This window comes from Crocodylus siamensis, chromosome 4 (genome assembly GCF_052110815.1).
Source record: "Crocodylus siamensis isolate JL-2025a chromosome 4, ASM5211081v1, whole genome shotgun sequence".
NCBI lineage: Eukaryota > Metazoa > Chordata > Crocodylia > Crocodylidae > Crocodylus > Crocodylus siamensis.
Genome location: NC_143398.1, coordinates 19,717,640 through 19,734,040, shown reverse-complemented (window position 1 = coordinate 19,734,040; position 16,401 = coordinate 19,717,640). Strand labels below are relative to the sequence as shown.

At 38.7% G+C, this 16,401-nt stretch overlaps 1 protein-coding gene across 1 annotated transcript in view; it reads right to left on the bottom strand.

Moving 5' to 3' along the window:
* The window catches only part of SEMA3C (semaphorin 3C), a 184,253-nt gene that overhangs the window by 76,164 nt on the left and 91,688 nt on the right, over nucleotides 1–16,401 (bottom strand). Inside the window, exons 3-4 of the mRNA XM_090041896.1 lie at nucleotides 7,654–7,814; nucleotides 4,883–4,945 (exon numbers count right to left, since the gene is read on the bottom strand). Coding sequence (XP_089898022.1) covers nucleotides 4,883–4,945; nucleotides 7,654–7,814 — 224 coding nt within the window. The remainder of the gene's footprint in view (nucleotides 1–4,882; nucleotides 4,946–7,653; nucleotides 7,815–16,401) is intronic.

Below are 16,401 nucleotides of genomic sequence, written 5' to 3'. Positions count from 1 at the left end.
TAATAAGCTCAGAGAAGCAACCGAGGCCATCCATCACTCGCCTTCCAGTCAATGGAGTTAATCCTTCCTCAATAAACTCTATGTTTTATTTATCTCTGCAGACATTCGCATTTTCTATTCAATCTATAATGGCACTGTGGTATGACACCTGTTTATAAAAGCACCTGAAAAGTGGCTATGCAACTGTCGGCAGTTCCACATTAGCAAAAAGATGCTTCCTCATTAAGAAACCTGGGCAGCATAGAAACGTGTTAACTCATCACATTAGATGGGCTATTTTCTGAGTGCCTGGTCAAAAATGCAGTATTTTCCTAGAGCTGAAGAGTTTTCCTGGAGTCCTTCTTTTTCTCTACATTCAGTAATCACTGTTGTGCTCAAAAACAGATTTGCTTCAGGGTAATACACTCAAAATCAAAGTCAGCTCCATGCAGGAAATGGTTATTTATCCTTTGGGCAGATAAAAAGTAAAGGACTAACCAAAGATGTACACCTAGCCCACACATACTATGTAACCTCAAGCCAGAGGGAAGAATGCTGCTTTTATGTCTACTCTGTGAGGTGACAGGAGGATTTTCTGGCTCAGGTTATAAAATTTGGCTTTGTATCAGTGTTCTTAGATGTTAATGCTTGTCTCACTGGCTGGGGCCAGCAAGATAGACGGAAACTTTCTTTTGATCCCCTGCCCATATCTAACGTTTTCCAGTGTTCTGCCACTGAACTCTCTATCGTTTGATAAATGATTAATTTGGCACTTCTTCAGTCCCAACCATACCAAGGCAGGGCATTGTAACTGCACACCTTTAAAAGAAATAGCTAAATAAATCAATAACGTTTTGCAATCTAAAGAAATTCACTGGCTTTTATCTTTCAATATCTTATTTGCCCTTTCCTGCTCTTGTGCTCCTTTTTTAAAAAATCAGACTTGTTTGAGATTAGACGATAGCACAAAAGACAGCACTAGGTAGGAATGCAAACAATCTGTTTGTCAAGGCTGATAATTGTTCAGCATCATCTCGTGTTCCTGAGCATGTCTCTGGCAGTTCATATCAGTAGTCAGACAATCAGAGTGAAGCTTTGGGACTCTTAATCTCCTTTGACAAGAATTACACTTGACTGTTTTCATCATACACAGCTGATTGTATGAAGTGCTACATTTTTCTAACATCTCCTTCTACATTTCTCTTTTGATCTTCAGTGTACTCGGCTAAGTGCAAACTTGTTTATCATTTACTTCCAGTGACATGAATTTGACTTTTATTCTAATATACCTGACAGAATATTTTTAATCACCAGTCTTAATTCTTCCTCCACTTCTACCAGATCATTAGGATTTAAATCATAACACAGGCTACTAAAATTGAATTATACATGGCAAATTCTAGTATTGTTTTTTCCCCCATTGGTTTTGATGATTGATTTTTAGAATAAACCCATCACTATCTTCAACAGAATGAAGATCTATCCCTTTAAATTGTTTTATTTAGCATTTTAAGACTTATTAACCCATAAGGATACATATTGTTAGGGTCAATGTTTCTAACTGTTCTGACACATTCACAGAAGTTTAGGGCTGGAAGGGACCTCGTGAAATCATTGGGTCCAGCCCCTTCGCTCTAGGCAGAAAAGACTGCTGGGGTCAAATAATGCCAGGATGATATGCATCCAGTCTCCCTTTGATGAGCTCCAGGGTAGGTGCCTGCACCACCCCACTGGAGGTCTATTCCAGCATCTGGTCACACGAACCATAAAGAAGTTTTTCCTTATATTCAGTCTGAACCCTTCTTCTAGGAGTTTATGACTTCCTCCTGGTTTTCTCCTGCAGTGCTTTGGTGAATAGTTGTTCACCTAGCCCCTGATGCTCTCCACTGAAATATTTGTAAGCTGCCACCAAATCCCCCTGAAGTCTTCTCTTTTCTAGGCTGAACAGTCCCATATCTGTCAGCCTTTCCTCATATGGCTTGCTCTTCAAGCCGCTAACCACATGGGTAGCTCTTCTCTGAACTCTCTCAAGCTTTTCCACATCCTTCTTGAAGTGTGGTGCCCAGAAGTGGACACAGTGCTCCAGCTGAGTTAAGTTTCTACTCTTGTGTCTGTTATTTTTTATGTACTCTGAACTTCAGGTACAAAAACGTAGCTGAAATTTTATCTGGGTGCAAATGGAAGTCTTAAAGTATTTAAGCTACAAGATTGAACCTGTAATTAAATACATCAACAAGTATTTTTAGGTGTAAAAAAGTGGCTATGCTTAGAAATGTGGCCCTCAGTGCTAAAGCACCTCAAGATGCTGCGGCTGAAGAAAAGCTATAGAAGTTTAACTCTTGAGAAATCAAATTTAAAGAAGCTTCTTGAGGAACAGGGCAGGGAGAGATTTATTAGGGTCCCCTCCCTCTTCCCCTTTAATACGGCACATATTTTAGATATTGCCACTTGGCCAAAGCTCCCACATTCAGATGTATTCTTGCTACAAAACGAACAAGCAAACAAACACCAACAACAATCACTGTATTTTTGGAGGCCTGAAAAAGACAGATGGGATTTCTATATTAAAAACTACAGTAAAACCCAGTACTTAAACCATCTTATAACCCTCAGTTCAAATGTGATCACCTACTACTCTCCATGTTGTATGTTCTATGTTTCATGCAATTTAACAAACTACTAGATCCAGGTTTTTACATGCTGTAGTACTAATGACATCAAGAAGTATTCTAGCATAGTTGGCTATACAGACTCCTTTAGAAAATCCACATTTTTCATTGTGATAACTGTCTGGAAAGGGAACTCGAATATGCTGCCATAACAACCTTAATTTAATTATTTTTAAAGAATCATTCTATTGTCATGGAGCACTGGATTAAATTATTTTCCAAGGTTTTATAGCAAAGTCTACATTATGCTTCAGCAGTCAAACATTGTGTTTTCCTTTTTGGTAAATCAAAATTACATTGAATGAGAGTAGATGTAGAAAAGACATAAATCTACTGTAATATGTATTTTGTTGACTTATTGTAATATGAAAGTACCTGAAACTAGAATTTCATGTCACTAGCCATGGATAACTGACTTGAAGAAATGGCCAGTTAATAAAATCAAATCACTGGGTCTGCTCCAGATCTCTTTGAAACAAAGGGAAGTTGTCTTACTTCATAAATGGATCATGCTTATTATTTCCAAAAGCATATTATGCTCATGGTTACATGTCTAGGTATGATCCTGGATGTACACAAGTATGATGGCATGACTTGAAGACCATTCCAATTACTGGAAAGGCTCCCTTTGATTTCACTTATCTTTGGATCAAAACCAGAATGAAAAGAAGAAATGACTAGCTTTCTCTGAAAGAGGGCTACTGAGAAAATTATAATGTTTCAGATTAGAAACTTTAATGCTTAAACATCTTTTTTCTGGGAAAACAATTGTGCCTGAAGACATGATATAATGGAAAACTGGATCATTTCATTTTAAAAGGGGTAAAAGGTATGGCGCTGCTCCATTGACTAACATTGATAAGAATAATAAATTTTGTTTACAAGTAAATACTCTATTTTTTACCACTTAAAATTTGTACATCTGTATGAAAAGTGCAAGTTTATGTAGACCTTGGTATCTGACCTTGTAATTCGATCATTCTGGGAGGCATCTCTATACAAACATTTCCCTACTGAAGCCAGGATCTGCACACACCTGACTGCAGAACTTCTGCCTTAGTTTACAACTGCTAAATATGGAACCGATGGAAGACCTATATATCATTGGTTTTAATTTACATATGTAATTATAGTGGCAAAGTACAAAGAGTCATAAAGCCTGAGGATGAATTGATTCAGTCTTTGCATGTTAATCTAAGCTGCAAAGATTGAATCAATAAGCAAATAAACAAACATTCACTTTTGATTCAGGAAATGCGGTCGCATGCCTCCAATGGCTTAAACAAGAAGATGGGGAGGAGGGTGCTAGAGCACGGTTCTCTGGCAGGGCAGCTCTGTACTTGGGGGAAGGGAAGTTTAACCCTGTCCCTGACCCCAGGTCCCTGGGTGGGGTTTGCCTGGTGGGGCAGTGAGCCAGCCCTCACTGCTCCAGCTAGGAAGCAGAGGGGTGGGGCCAGCCCTGCTCTCTGGAGCAGACAGCATAGCCCAGCCTATCACTGCAAAGCATATTGGGATACTGGGAGACTGTGATTTAATTTGAACCAGGAAGGGGACAGAAGTGTCATAAACTGGTTTGACCTAAATTAGTTAAGTCTGTTAATATATTCAACTGAGTTTATCTTAAACCAGTTTCAGCCATTTTGGAACTGGTTTATGTGCACTGAACATCTGTTCTGTTACCAGTTTAAACCAGTTTCTGATCACTTAAACTAGTTTATGTGTGGCTTCTGTCCCTAGCCAGTGTGTCACATTTACCTGGTTTAATGAAATAACGTTAATTCTCAGATTTTTTTACAGAAATCATAAAGAAAGTTTTATGGCCAATGTTGTGTGTGGCTGGAAAATGAGGATAATCACTACCAGTTTGCAAATAATCTTTCAAAGAGAAGACCATATACTGACAGCTGGTCCACACACTTCAATGATCATTAGTTTAGCAGTCCACAATATGCTTCTGAACAGACATATCCACTATTAATGAAATCCATCACTAAAAACATAAATCATAGATCAAGTAGTCAGAATAAGCAGTACATTTTTTCCAATTGTCACACACTGAACAATATACCATGCAAATATACTTATTTTTGAAATTTTCACTTTATCAAATTTTGCCTGAGGAACATTTAAAAAGAAAAACAAACACCCCTTGGATTTTGTTTTTGGCTGTTCTCAAGGTGCTCTGACTTAATTGCCAAATATCTAATTGTTGTGAGTGTTTGTATTTAACTTACTGTAGGATCTTTGCCAGCCATTTTGCACTCTTCAACTTTGTTTGCTGATGCTGGCCAGAAAATCTGTTTGGAAAATAAAATAAAATAATATTAGTTTCATAGTTTCATAGTTAGTAGGGTTGGAAGGGACCTGAGCAGATCATCTATCTGACCCTGCCATGGCAAGAAAGAGTACTGGGGTCAAATGACCCCAGCGAGGTGATTGTCCAGCCTTGTCTTAAAGACCCCCAGGGTAGGAGCCAGCCGCACTTCGCTTGGAAGTTGGTTCCAGATCCTAGCCGCCCTGACTGTGAAGTAGCGCCTCCTGATGTCTAATCTGAATTTACCCTCTGCCAGCTTGTGACCATTATTTCTAGTCACTCCTGGCAGTGCTCAGGGGAACAGTGACTCCCCCACTGCCTGCTGATCCCCTCTGACTAGTTTGTAACAGGCCACTAGATCCCCCCTCAGCCTTCTCTTGTGGAGGCTGAACAGGTTCAGGTCCCGTAGCCTGTCCTCATAGGGCCTGCCCCGCTGCCCCCTGATCATGCGAGTGGCCCTCCTCTGGACCCTCTCCATGCTGTCCACATCCCTCCTGAAGTGCAGCGCCCAGAACTGGACGCAGTACTCCAGCTGTGGCCTGACCAGTGCCGCATAGAGGGGGAGGATCACCTCCTTGGACCTGCTCAAGATACATCTGTGGATGCATGACAAGGTGCGGTTGGCCTTCCTGACTGCCTCCCCACACTGCCAGCCCATGTTCATCTTGGCATCAATGACGACTCCAAGATCCTTTTCTGCTTCTGCACTGCTGAGAAGGGAGTTCCCCATCCTGTAGGTATGGTGCCGGTTGTTCCTCCCCAGATGCATCACTTTGCACTTGTCTGTGTTGAATCCCATCCTATTCTCATCCGCCCACCCTTGTAACCTGTCTAGGTCTGATTGTAGCCTATTGCTTCCTTCTTGTGTGCCCACATCTTAGTGTCATCAGCAAATTTGAACAGGGTGCTTTTTACCCCCTCGGCCAAGTCACTAATGAAGATGTTGAATGGTGCGGACCTGAGGATCGAGCCCTGGGGGACCCCACTGCCCACATCCCTCCAGGTTGAAAATAACCCGTCCACTACCACTCTCCGGGTGTGACCCTCTTGCCATGTAATAATTATATATTATATAATTTTATTTGAATAAGAAAACAGATTTCTTTTAAGTGTGTCTGACCTCACAAAAATCAACATCTGTACCACTGTTATGCCTTTTAATTGGGCAGCAATTTTGTTAAGGGTTTTCCTATCAAATTGAAGTTAAAGTATTTCTAACATCATCCCACCTGTCTTATGAAGTAGTTGCATATCAGTTTAAATCAACTGTTCTAGAAGAGACATTTTTAGTTTTAAAGCAATAGTAAGTGAGTATTTTGTATTTTAAAATGCAATAGATAAAACTGTGGATGCAATCCTTGTCTGCTATGAATAAGCAAGTTCCCTTCAAGTTCCCTTGAAGTCAATGAAGACAAGCCAACTAATAGCACCAGAAGATGTGATCCAATTCTCTTTTCTCTCATTGAAAGTAAATTAAACAATGTGGCCAAAATATAAACCTCCCTGAGTGTTTACACTTTTTTGGAATTAATCCCGAATCAAACCTTCCAGAGATGTGAAATGTCTGGACAAAAGACACATTTTTGTTAAAAATAAAAAAGCCTTGCCCACCAGAGGCCCATCTGGGGAGCGTTCACTGTTTGTTTTTTAGAAGCAGAGGCTTCAGTGCTACATATTTCATGATAAAGATTGTTCTTGTGTGATTTCCAGATGAATTTAGCAGACTTTGAAGGTAAGCACCTTAACCTCCACATACTCATCTAGACCAGTCTCTAAACTTTCAATATTTTTAGGTTCATCCATTCTGAACTCTGAACTGGTAACAGGAAAGTCACTAACAGGAAATCACACTCTCAGGTAGCTTAGCTTGATACGGCAAAGCTTGTGACAATCGGGTTCACATTTATGCATCTTTGCTAGACATGGATATGATTTCAATAGGTGTTTTAGTAGTAAAGAAGCAAGTGAATATCAACAAGAGATTTTGTGCGGTATCACAGTGGGGAGTAATAGAAAAAAATAAATAAATGGCAATTCAATGTTTCTTATGTCCTGGGCAGCCTACTAAGTGAAACGAGATGGAAGCAGGTAGTGATGACAATGGAGATGGGACTTCAGAATGCGTTGTCTGAGAACAGAAATGAGGACTGTCTCACCTCACAGAAGCAAAAGCACAGAAAATTATAAAGCAAACATAATGGACGGTGAAAACAGAATAGTTCAGAGGACTGGATTCAGCTAGGGGACTTCCTTCATAGGAGAAAATAAAAGAAACTTAATCCAAGGTCAGATTCACCGAACTAATTTCTTCCTCACAGAGGTGAAATTCAAAAATCCTCATGCCATTTACAGGTTTCTTTTTAAGAAGCAATTGGTTTCTTTCAAATCTTTGTGAGGGGTGGAAAATTTCAGGCCAGTTGCCTCATACAGACTGCTCCTTGTGTTACTAAACCATGCAGATCACTGCAAAACAAGTAGACAGGTCAACCAAAGTGCTCTGAATGGCAGTCCTTTGACTGTGTTTTTCATCTTAGGTTACACATAAAACAAGTACTAACTGTACGATAAGGTGTGGAGCTGGACTTCTGCCGACTGCTGGGTTAATGCAACACACTTTTTTTTTCCCCTTAAAAAGAAAGGCAGGCTGTAAAAAGACCTTGGATTCTTGAAGTATCCATTTTTAAAACTTACAGTCAGAGGATCCTGGCTTATATTATTAATATTCAAAGACAGAATATGATCTTTGCTGCCCACATAGATCCGGTCCTGATCTTCATCCATTAATAATATCCTGTAGTCCAGGGGATTGTGGGATATTCTGTAATATTCTGAGGTCCTGGTTTCCTGCAGCTCTGTAAGAGTAAGTACCACAAGTTAGTAAATTATTTCAATTGCTTTCCCTTAAACTGTACCTTATTTGTAATAAAAGACCCTTTGAATACAACTCTGTCTAATAATAGCAGAAAAAAAAAGCCTCCAAGTAAACCTGTTTGGAAAAAAAAGGCAATTGTTGAGTTAAAATCAATTTCCTTTTCCAAGTTTGAGTGCATTGTTCTTGCAAGTTAGTTAACAAGTCACAAGCCATAAAGAGTCAAATATTGCTTTAGTCATTCATCTAATGAAGTCTATTCTTTTAATGGATATAATTATTTACAGCTTTGGCTTTTAAGGAAGACTGTATATTAAGTTAATCAATAGACTTGATACTTGACAAAGTTTATGACAGTACAAGATAAATAAAAATTACATAAACACTTTTTACTAATTTTTATTAATACAGGGCTTCGCTGAAAATGGATCCCTATATATTTTCAAGGTGAAACCTTTTTTTTTGATGGGAAATATTTTCCTAATTCCTTTTAGTGAATGTTAGCTCCTTATCACAAATTATATTTAGTTTTAAAGAAAATCTAATTATGAAATCAAGCTTATATAGGTAATTTTTCATTTTTAGTTTATGGCTATTGAACAGTGCTATCAGATTTGTTGATTAAATTCAGCTGCTTAGTCATATAAACCCTGCTGCTGTTGGAGTGAATGGCCCAGCTCCAATGACTTCTGTGGTGCAGAGCAATACCCATTACACGACCAGAACAAGCATTTTTCATGTAAGCAACCAAACACCATCTCACCAAAGCCCTTTAGTTTTGTTCTTTTCTGAAGAGAAAACCAATATAACAGATTAATGCCATCCTTCTTGTTTAGCCAATATTTGGCCTCCACTCAGATTATTCTATTTGCAGCAACCAAGAAGGGAATATTCTCTGTAGTTGAGAATAGAAAGCCAAAGCTTAAAGCAGAAAATCTCATTCAAAAAATGTAAATAATGTTATGCATTGTTCATTGTAGGGCTTTGTTTTCACATGCGTTGAATTCAATTCCAAATGAAGTCAGTGATGGCTGCAAAGCAAAACAACTTTGAAAATTAAGCCTACTCATCCCAGTCCTATAGTCTTTATGCATCCAAATAGGCACAAACTTTTTAGATGCCATGCAAAGTAAGATTTTCATCTGGGATAAAGTTGTTTAACTCCACTGTCTTTATTGGGTCTACACCTGTTTCTCCAAGATAAAGATCTATTCCACAGACCAGCATTTATGCAATCGACTACAGGCTGTAACAAAAGTAAGTAAAAATTAAATAAATCTCTGTGATGCAACCAGTCATAGTGAAGCCTATGAGACCTTGAAAAGGCTGGTCTGGAAGTAGGAACTCATATTCTCCTGGAGAACTGTTTTGACAGAAAGTTTTCATCAGCTGTAGACTTACCAGCTGTGTCCGCCACATGTGTATTGCTGATAAAAGGAAAGGGAATAAACTTTGCAATGCTGTCTTGACTTTGACATGTCAGTTTAATTTTCCTCATGTTTAATAAGTAACTTTGGAGAAGATGCAGCTGGCATAGACTGTCATAGCTCCATTGTCTTTACCAGAGCTGTAACAGCTTACCAATGTATATTAGCCTAATGTATATCCTGAAATATTTTATATATACATACATATACGTATATATATACACATACATACATGCACATACACACACACACACACACTTTACATGTATATATGTTAATATATACATAAAATCCAATAGTGTTTTATTCAAAAGATATATTAATAAACAAGGCTCATATTCCTCATTTGAGAGTTTAAAAAGTTGGGGTCCTCATTAAAGGAGTATTAGAATTTGTTCATCTCACTTGTGGATTCTATAAATTAATTTTGCATTCCCTTAAAAAATTCATTCTTTTTCTTTTCTTTGGAAAAAATATTAAGGCTGGGATTTTTCAAAGGTAACTACTAGGGCTGTGTGAAGCTTCAGCTGCTGATTCAATTTGGCAGAGATTCGGGCTGATTTGGCAGCCAAATCTCCAAATCTGAATTGAATCAGGAGACTCTTTAAACTCTCTGAATTGAATTAAAACCCTCTGATTCAATTCAGAGAGACTCAATGATTCAGACATAGACACAGCTTTATATGTTTTTTCTACATACATCAAGGTACCAGGCAGCTCGTGAACACTGAGATGGTGGGGCGGATGGAGCATCACACAGGAGCATGGGGCAGCCCCCAGCATACTTGGTGACAGACTCGGAAATGAACCAGAAGCACTTCTGGTCCACTTCTGGGTCCACTGGGGAGTGCATGGGGGACCCCCCCCCATGCCCCCCCAGCTCAGCAATTGGTGCATCCTGACTCTGGGGATGCACCCCGGGTTCCCCTGTGGCCGATCATTGAGCCAAGTGGATGGCGGGGGGGGGAAGAGCCCAGCGTGCTCAGTGGTGGACCTGGAAGTGGACCAGAAATACTTTCAATCCATTCTGGCTTCACCACTGAGCACACGGGTGGCGCCTCATCTGCCCCAGCATCACAGCATTCACAAGCTGTGCCTGGTATCTCAAGGTATGTAGAAAAAACATTTAAAGCTGTGTCTATGGCCATATCACTGATTCTCCGAATCAGCACTGAATCTTCAGATTTGGATTCAGCTGAATCAAATTGGGACAGTGATCCAAATCAACTAATTGAATCACTGTCCCCGATTTGCACTGAATCCTAATAAAATATGGCCCGTTTTGCACACCCCTAGTAACTAAGGCAATTAGATACCAAATCCCATTAAAATCAGCTGCCTTAGTCTCCTTTGAAATTTCTTAGGGTGTACTGAAAGTAAAGATTCTGGAAGTTACGCTCTCATTAAGCTTTTCTGTAATCTTAATCATTTTAGTAAATTACTTAGCTGCAGTAAGATGAAATTCAGTCATCTTACTAATCACACACTTGCTGTATTAACCTGGTTAAACTAGAGCTGAAAAACTGAGGATTACTATAAAATAGCATGCCGCAAGGACGTCAGATTATCCAGAAGTGAAAAATAGAAGTCCTTCTTGTACCAGAACTCAGAGAATATAATCCCACACAACATTTTTATTTACATTTTTTCTGGACTGAACCCAAGAACATGGGCCTCAGCCCATGTCAGGTAGGGGATATCCCCCAAAATTGCAAACAAGCCTTCTTTTGAGATAACACATTTTACCACAGAACCACCCAAAAAATCTGATTTAATGAAGTCCTACAATTTGGAAATCATTACATTGGGGATGGAAATATACTCAACTTTCTCCAGCTTTCCCTTTCCACCCCCCTAGATTTTCATTAATAAAAAGTATTTTAGGTGTATAGGATTTTTTTCTGAAATTATCAGATCAGTAAGCTTACTGACCTTCAAGATAAATCCTACTGATTGCTTTTGTAACTCAACCAATTACCATGAAGCAGTAAACTCCATGTAGAATGGGCTTCCAGCAAATTAAACTTCTGAGCACATTGCATTTGATAGTCTTATGGCAATCAGAATAAAACTGATAATGTATTTTGTATGCAAACAACTGCTGGCCATAGGCATACAAGAGCAACCTTTGCTTTCCCTGTTAAATAGGTCAGTGAATTTGGTCTTGGCTTTCCTAGTGATTAAGTCAATACTAATTTGATTCAGGCACATAGAAACCTAATTTTAAAGGCCAGATTATTCTGTCTTTCTTTAACAAAACCCAAAAGCTTCACAAAACTCTCTTTCATAAAACATATGCCATTCCCCTGATCTTTTATAGACTTCAAATGTTAAAGGAGTTCTCCTATTTAAATACTAGCATCTGATGAAGTGAGCTGTGAAACCTATATATCTCTGATTCTGTTAGCCATAAGGTGCACCTCTACCCTGCCTTCTGTCTGTTTAAATACTGTATGACTTCTAAATTGCACTACAGGTATCACCTAAATGACTCTTTCCAAAGTAAATCCTCTATTAAAAATACACAAAGTAAAGGATAGTAAATGAACATGAGGGATAGGTATATGCATTTTGGCATTTTGTATTTCAGGATATGTACTGAATAATATATATATATATATATATATATATTCAGAACTAGTTGACTTGAAAAGGCACCTGTCTGAGAAGAAATAGAGCACTTTGGATTCTAACAATTGAATTAATCCTAGATGATCTATCTATCCACAGACAGGCAGACAGGTTCCCTTCCATGGGAGGGTGGAAACAGGCTTCTCTTTAAGGCTCCATTAGGAGATCTCTGCCCTAATATAGGTTCAGGAGAGTTTTGAGGTCATCTTAGCATCCCTGTGAAGCTATTAATATGGGACCCTTTTGAAGTAAGGCACAGGAGTGAATTAGTGACTTCCTCTTCTGTCCCATTCTTCCTTCTCTCTCTGACCCCTCTTCAACCCCTCCCACCATGATAGTTCAGTCTCAGCAGGTTTGTTATGGAAAAGCCTAAAACATGTTAAACCTGGTATATCTGTTTGTCTGTGAATGATATTATGGGATGGATGGAATAAAATGAAACCTATAACATTTCCTATCCACGGCCACAGTGTAGGACAGAAATGCTAACTGAGTACAGACAGTCAAAAAGCCTGAGGCTGAATTGATTCAATCTTCACAGCTTAGTTGAAACTACACAGACTGAACTGATAAGCAAGCGAACAAATATTTACTTTTGATTCCGGTAATGCAGTCACATATCTGAAGAGGCCCTGCTTGGATGATGCAGACAACTTGGGCCAAATCTAGCCCAACCACCCTGCTAAGGGAAGTTTGCAGGGGAGCTGCAAAGCATCCCGAGATACTTGGGCACTGAGTGTCAACTTGAATCTGGAGGGGATTTGGGACAGAAGTTCAATAAACTGATTGAACCTAAATCAGTTAAGTCAGCTACGACATCCATCCAAGGCTTGTCTTACACTGGTTTTGGCCATTTTGAAAGCTGTTCATATGCACTGAACTTCTGTTGTGTTACAGATTTGAACTGGTTTCTGATCAATTATGTGTAATTTCTGCCCCTGCCCCAGAGGGCTAATTTTGTCATCCAAACAGGCTACTCTTTCAGTCACAATCTGTGTGTTCTCCCTCCGGTTCTCAAGACTTGGCAAGCAGCAGGACAAACAAGTCAACTCAACACTTATAGGCTATAACTCTCCATTGGCCATAAGTCCCCCAAAATTTACCACCTGTAGTAAAAAACTGCAAGTTTGGCAACATTTTCTGAATAACCCCCACATGAAGGAAGAGCCTGTAAAATGTATATCTCATTTAACCCTTGTTCTGTGCCAATGAAAATGCCAGTATCAAAAGTATTTTTTATGGTGCGAACACTATTCTTCTAGGAAGCTGAGTGAGAACAACTTGCTTTTTTTTCTTGACATGTCTATTTTATTATTGTGATGTCTCCACACACAAAATACAGTAGTAATGCTTCCATTCAACTTAGTGAGTGAATGGAAATATAGATGAAAAATACAGTCTTGAAATATCTGCATCTACATCTATATTTGTTTCTTAAATTTCACTGTATTGACTTATCATATATTTTAGAAGTATAAGTAGAATCTGAAATGTTACCCCAAGTATCATTTCTATGAAATCTGCAAACAATTTTGATCTCACAAAGAAACCTGTATTTTTATATCTTCATCCCTTTGTGGTTTGCAGCAAGTAGCAGGTGACAAAATGATCTAATTGATGAGACTGAATGGAGTTGTAAGATAACAGGCTTCAGAAGAGAAGAAAAATCAATACATTTTCCTATTGTTTCCTTGACCTTCTTCCCCATTTTTTAATAGAAAGACATGAGCAAAAAACATCAATACATTATTTTTATAATTCATGCTATGTATTGCATTTAATGGAGAATCTACAATTTATATTACTGATTATATCAAGTATGATTATATATATATATTTTTATCAGTGGCTAGATACATTCTGAATAGTAATTTAATTTGTATGTCTTTGCAAAGACAAAACAGAACAAATAATGTTTGAATATATCATTCTGGGTGGATTTTTTATCTCTTTCCTTTTTCCTATGCCAGAGAAAGGTCAACATCTCTTTGTCAATATAACATAGACTTAGGAAGGCTGAGCTAGACACCTCTACAAATCAAGGTTTTCCTAGATTATCTATTTATTTTTTACAGTTAGAATGAAATATTGATTTTCAGCAGCAGTGTAATAGATTTGTAAGAATTCAAAAATCACAAAATAAGCAGTCCAGTCAGTTTGCGAATCCCTTGAAAAAGGTCTTATATAACCCAGTTCAAAAAGAGAGAAGAGATAACACAACTATAGATTTATCAGTGGTCAAGAAATTGTAAGTTAACTTATTAATATGGTCAGCTGAATAAGGGAGTTTACTGTCAGTGTAGGGTGAGAGAGTTACTACCTTTGCCACAGGATTAAAGGTATGTCTATAAATTTGCTTGAAGGAAAATATGTTTGGCATAAAGGGTAAATGGCATAAAGGTAAATGCAATGGATATATAAACATGACCTGATTCACTGCTTTGAATAACCATTTTTACTTGGGCTAAATGAGTGCACAATGGATTCAAAACATCACCAAATCAGTGTGGGATGGCCATGCACATGTATAAATGGAGTAAGCAATCACCGCTGGTACAGACAGGTTGTTGGTCAATTGTCATCATTTTTAAATCTACCAAGACCCTGCTTGCCTGGGTTTAGTTTTAAAAGATACAGAATCGGAGGTGTGTCACGGACCTGGACTACTGTCAATCTGTCAAGAAGAGCAAGCATTGCAAGGTATGGAAAGAAGCAAGTACCTTTTCCTTGTAATGTATAACGGAGTGCTTCGGTGGCACATCTTTCAAGTCAAACTACCCACAAAGGTTACGTGCATTTTACTTCAGCTCTGCAGTATGAGGAATGGACATTATTAAAATGCCTAACATAAATGCTTGATATACAGAGATATCATTATGGTGAGATCATGCTGCAAAAATTCAGTGTACAGGCCCTGGGACTGCTCTGAGACAAAGGGCGAAATATGTTAGCCCCTCCCTAATTGCAGGAACACAAGTATCCCGTATCCTGCCAAAGATTCCAGCTTTAAGATTCCTTCGTTCCAAATTCTGCTGGACCACCCACATCTTCCAGGCAAGCTGTCTAGCTAGAGCTCACCCATTTCTAACCATAATTGTCCAATCATTCCTTTATATAAATCAGGAGGACTCTCCCACCAACATCTATGGATTTACCCAAATATTAAAAAAAAAGGTGTGAGAAGCATGGTTCTTATTTTCATGCTGGTTTCTGTGAGTAGTTTTAATCTTAATGGAGAAAACAATCATATACTTTGTCCCAGAAGATCACTTGATTTGTATACCTTAGAAAAGCGTGGGTCAACCTGCATATTTACCTGCATGCCAAAGTGGCATGGACAACCTCTGTGTCATCACATGGCAGATTAAGGAGGGACAAGCTGCACGGACAGACCAGGCCAGGAGCATAAAGCAGAACAGCAGCTCAGGCAGGGGAAGGAGATTATAGTGGCACTCAGGGAAGATGCAAGGCTAATTTGTGACAGGATTGCCAAAAAAAGTCAGCTGCCTCTGCTTTAGATCAAAGATATCACCAGACCAGGTATTCTATGGGAACCCATTATTCAATCAATACTTTCCCACTCCCTACTTAATGTTATCCTCAGGTTTGGTTTTTTTTTAAGCATTGCCCCCCGCCAAAAGAAAAAAGATGAGGTGAAGACATATTCATTTGGTTTCAGAGTATATCAATTTAACTCATTAGTCATTTCATATAAAGAATTCTTGTTGATTTGTCCCCCGTTCCTTCTCACTGTCTGGGACACAAGGTCAATAACCCTGTAGCATTACGCTGCTCTGGAACAAATTCATTGGAGTATGTCTGTACATAGTAATAGAGTCCCCTTTCATTATTTTCAAAAGAGACGTAGAGTGGCCTTACCACATCTCCTGGGGCTTTGAGAGCCAGAGCAGTCTCAGCCACTAGTCTGCATGTACACAGTGGCTTTTCAATCAGAGTTCAAGACATGTTTTCTTTTCATATGTAGGAATGAGAAGCTCTTTTCTTGCCAAATATGACATTATTTTTGAGATGTAGGAAGAAGAAAAAAAGACACACCCAGGAGAAATCTGACGTACTCTACATTACTTAACTCAGTCTAGGAACAGAGTTTCTGTTCATTATGATCTCTTGCTTTCTGTCTCATCTCCTTCTATTAAATGAACAATCATGCCTTAAAGAGAAAAATGGCAGTGCTTCCTCTCTTGAAGTCCATTCACATACCAACGTGTCGCAAACAGCTACGAGGCAAACTTTGGACAATTGAGCCCTTTTTTGTACACACAAAACAAAACGTTGATCAAAACTAAAAGGAAGATGATGAAGTAAAAGAACCAGATTATGCCAATTTTCTCCATGTGAAAATGGATCAAAAAACTACAGTTAATGTAGAAGGACTGTGTTCTATGTTATGCTGGGAGCCACATGGGGACATAGGAGTTTTCTTCTCTAAAGTCATGATCCCATGTCACCGTTAACAGCAGTTTAACCACGGCGACCTCGATCAAAATCTGA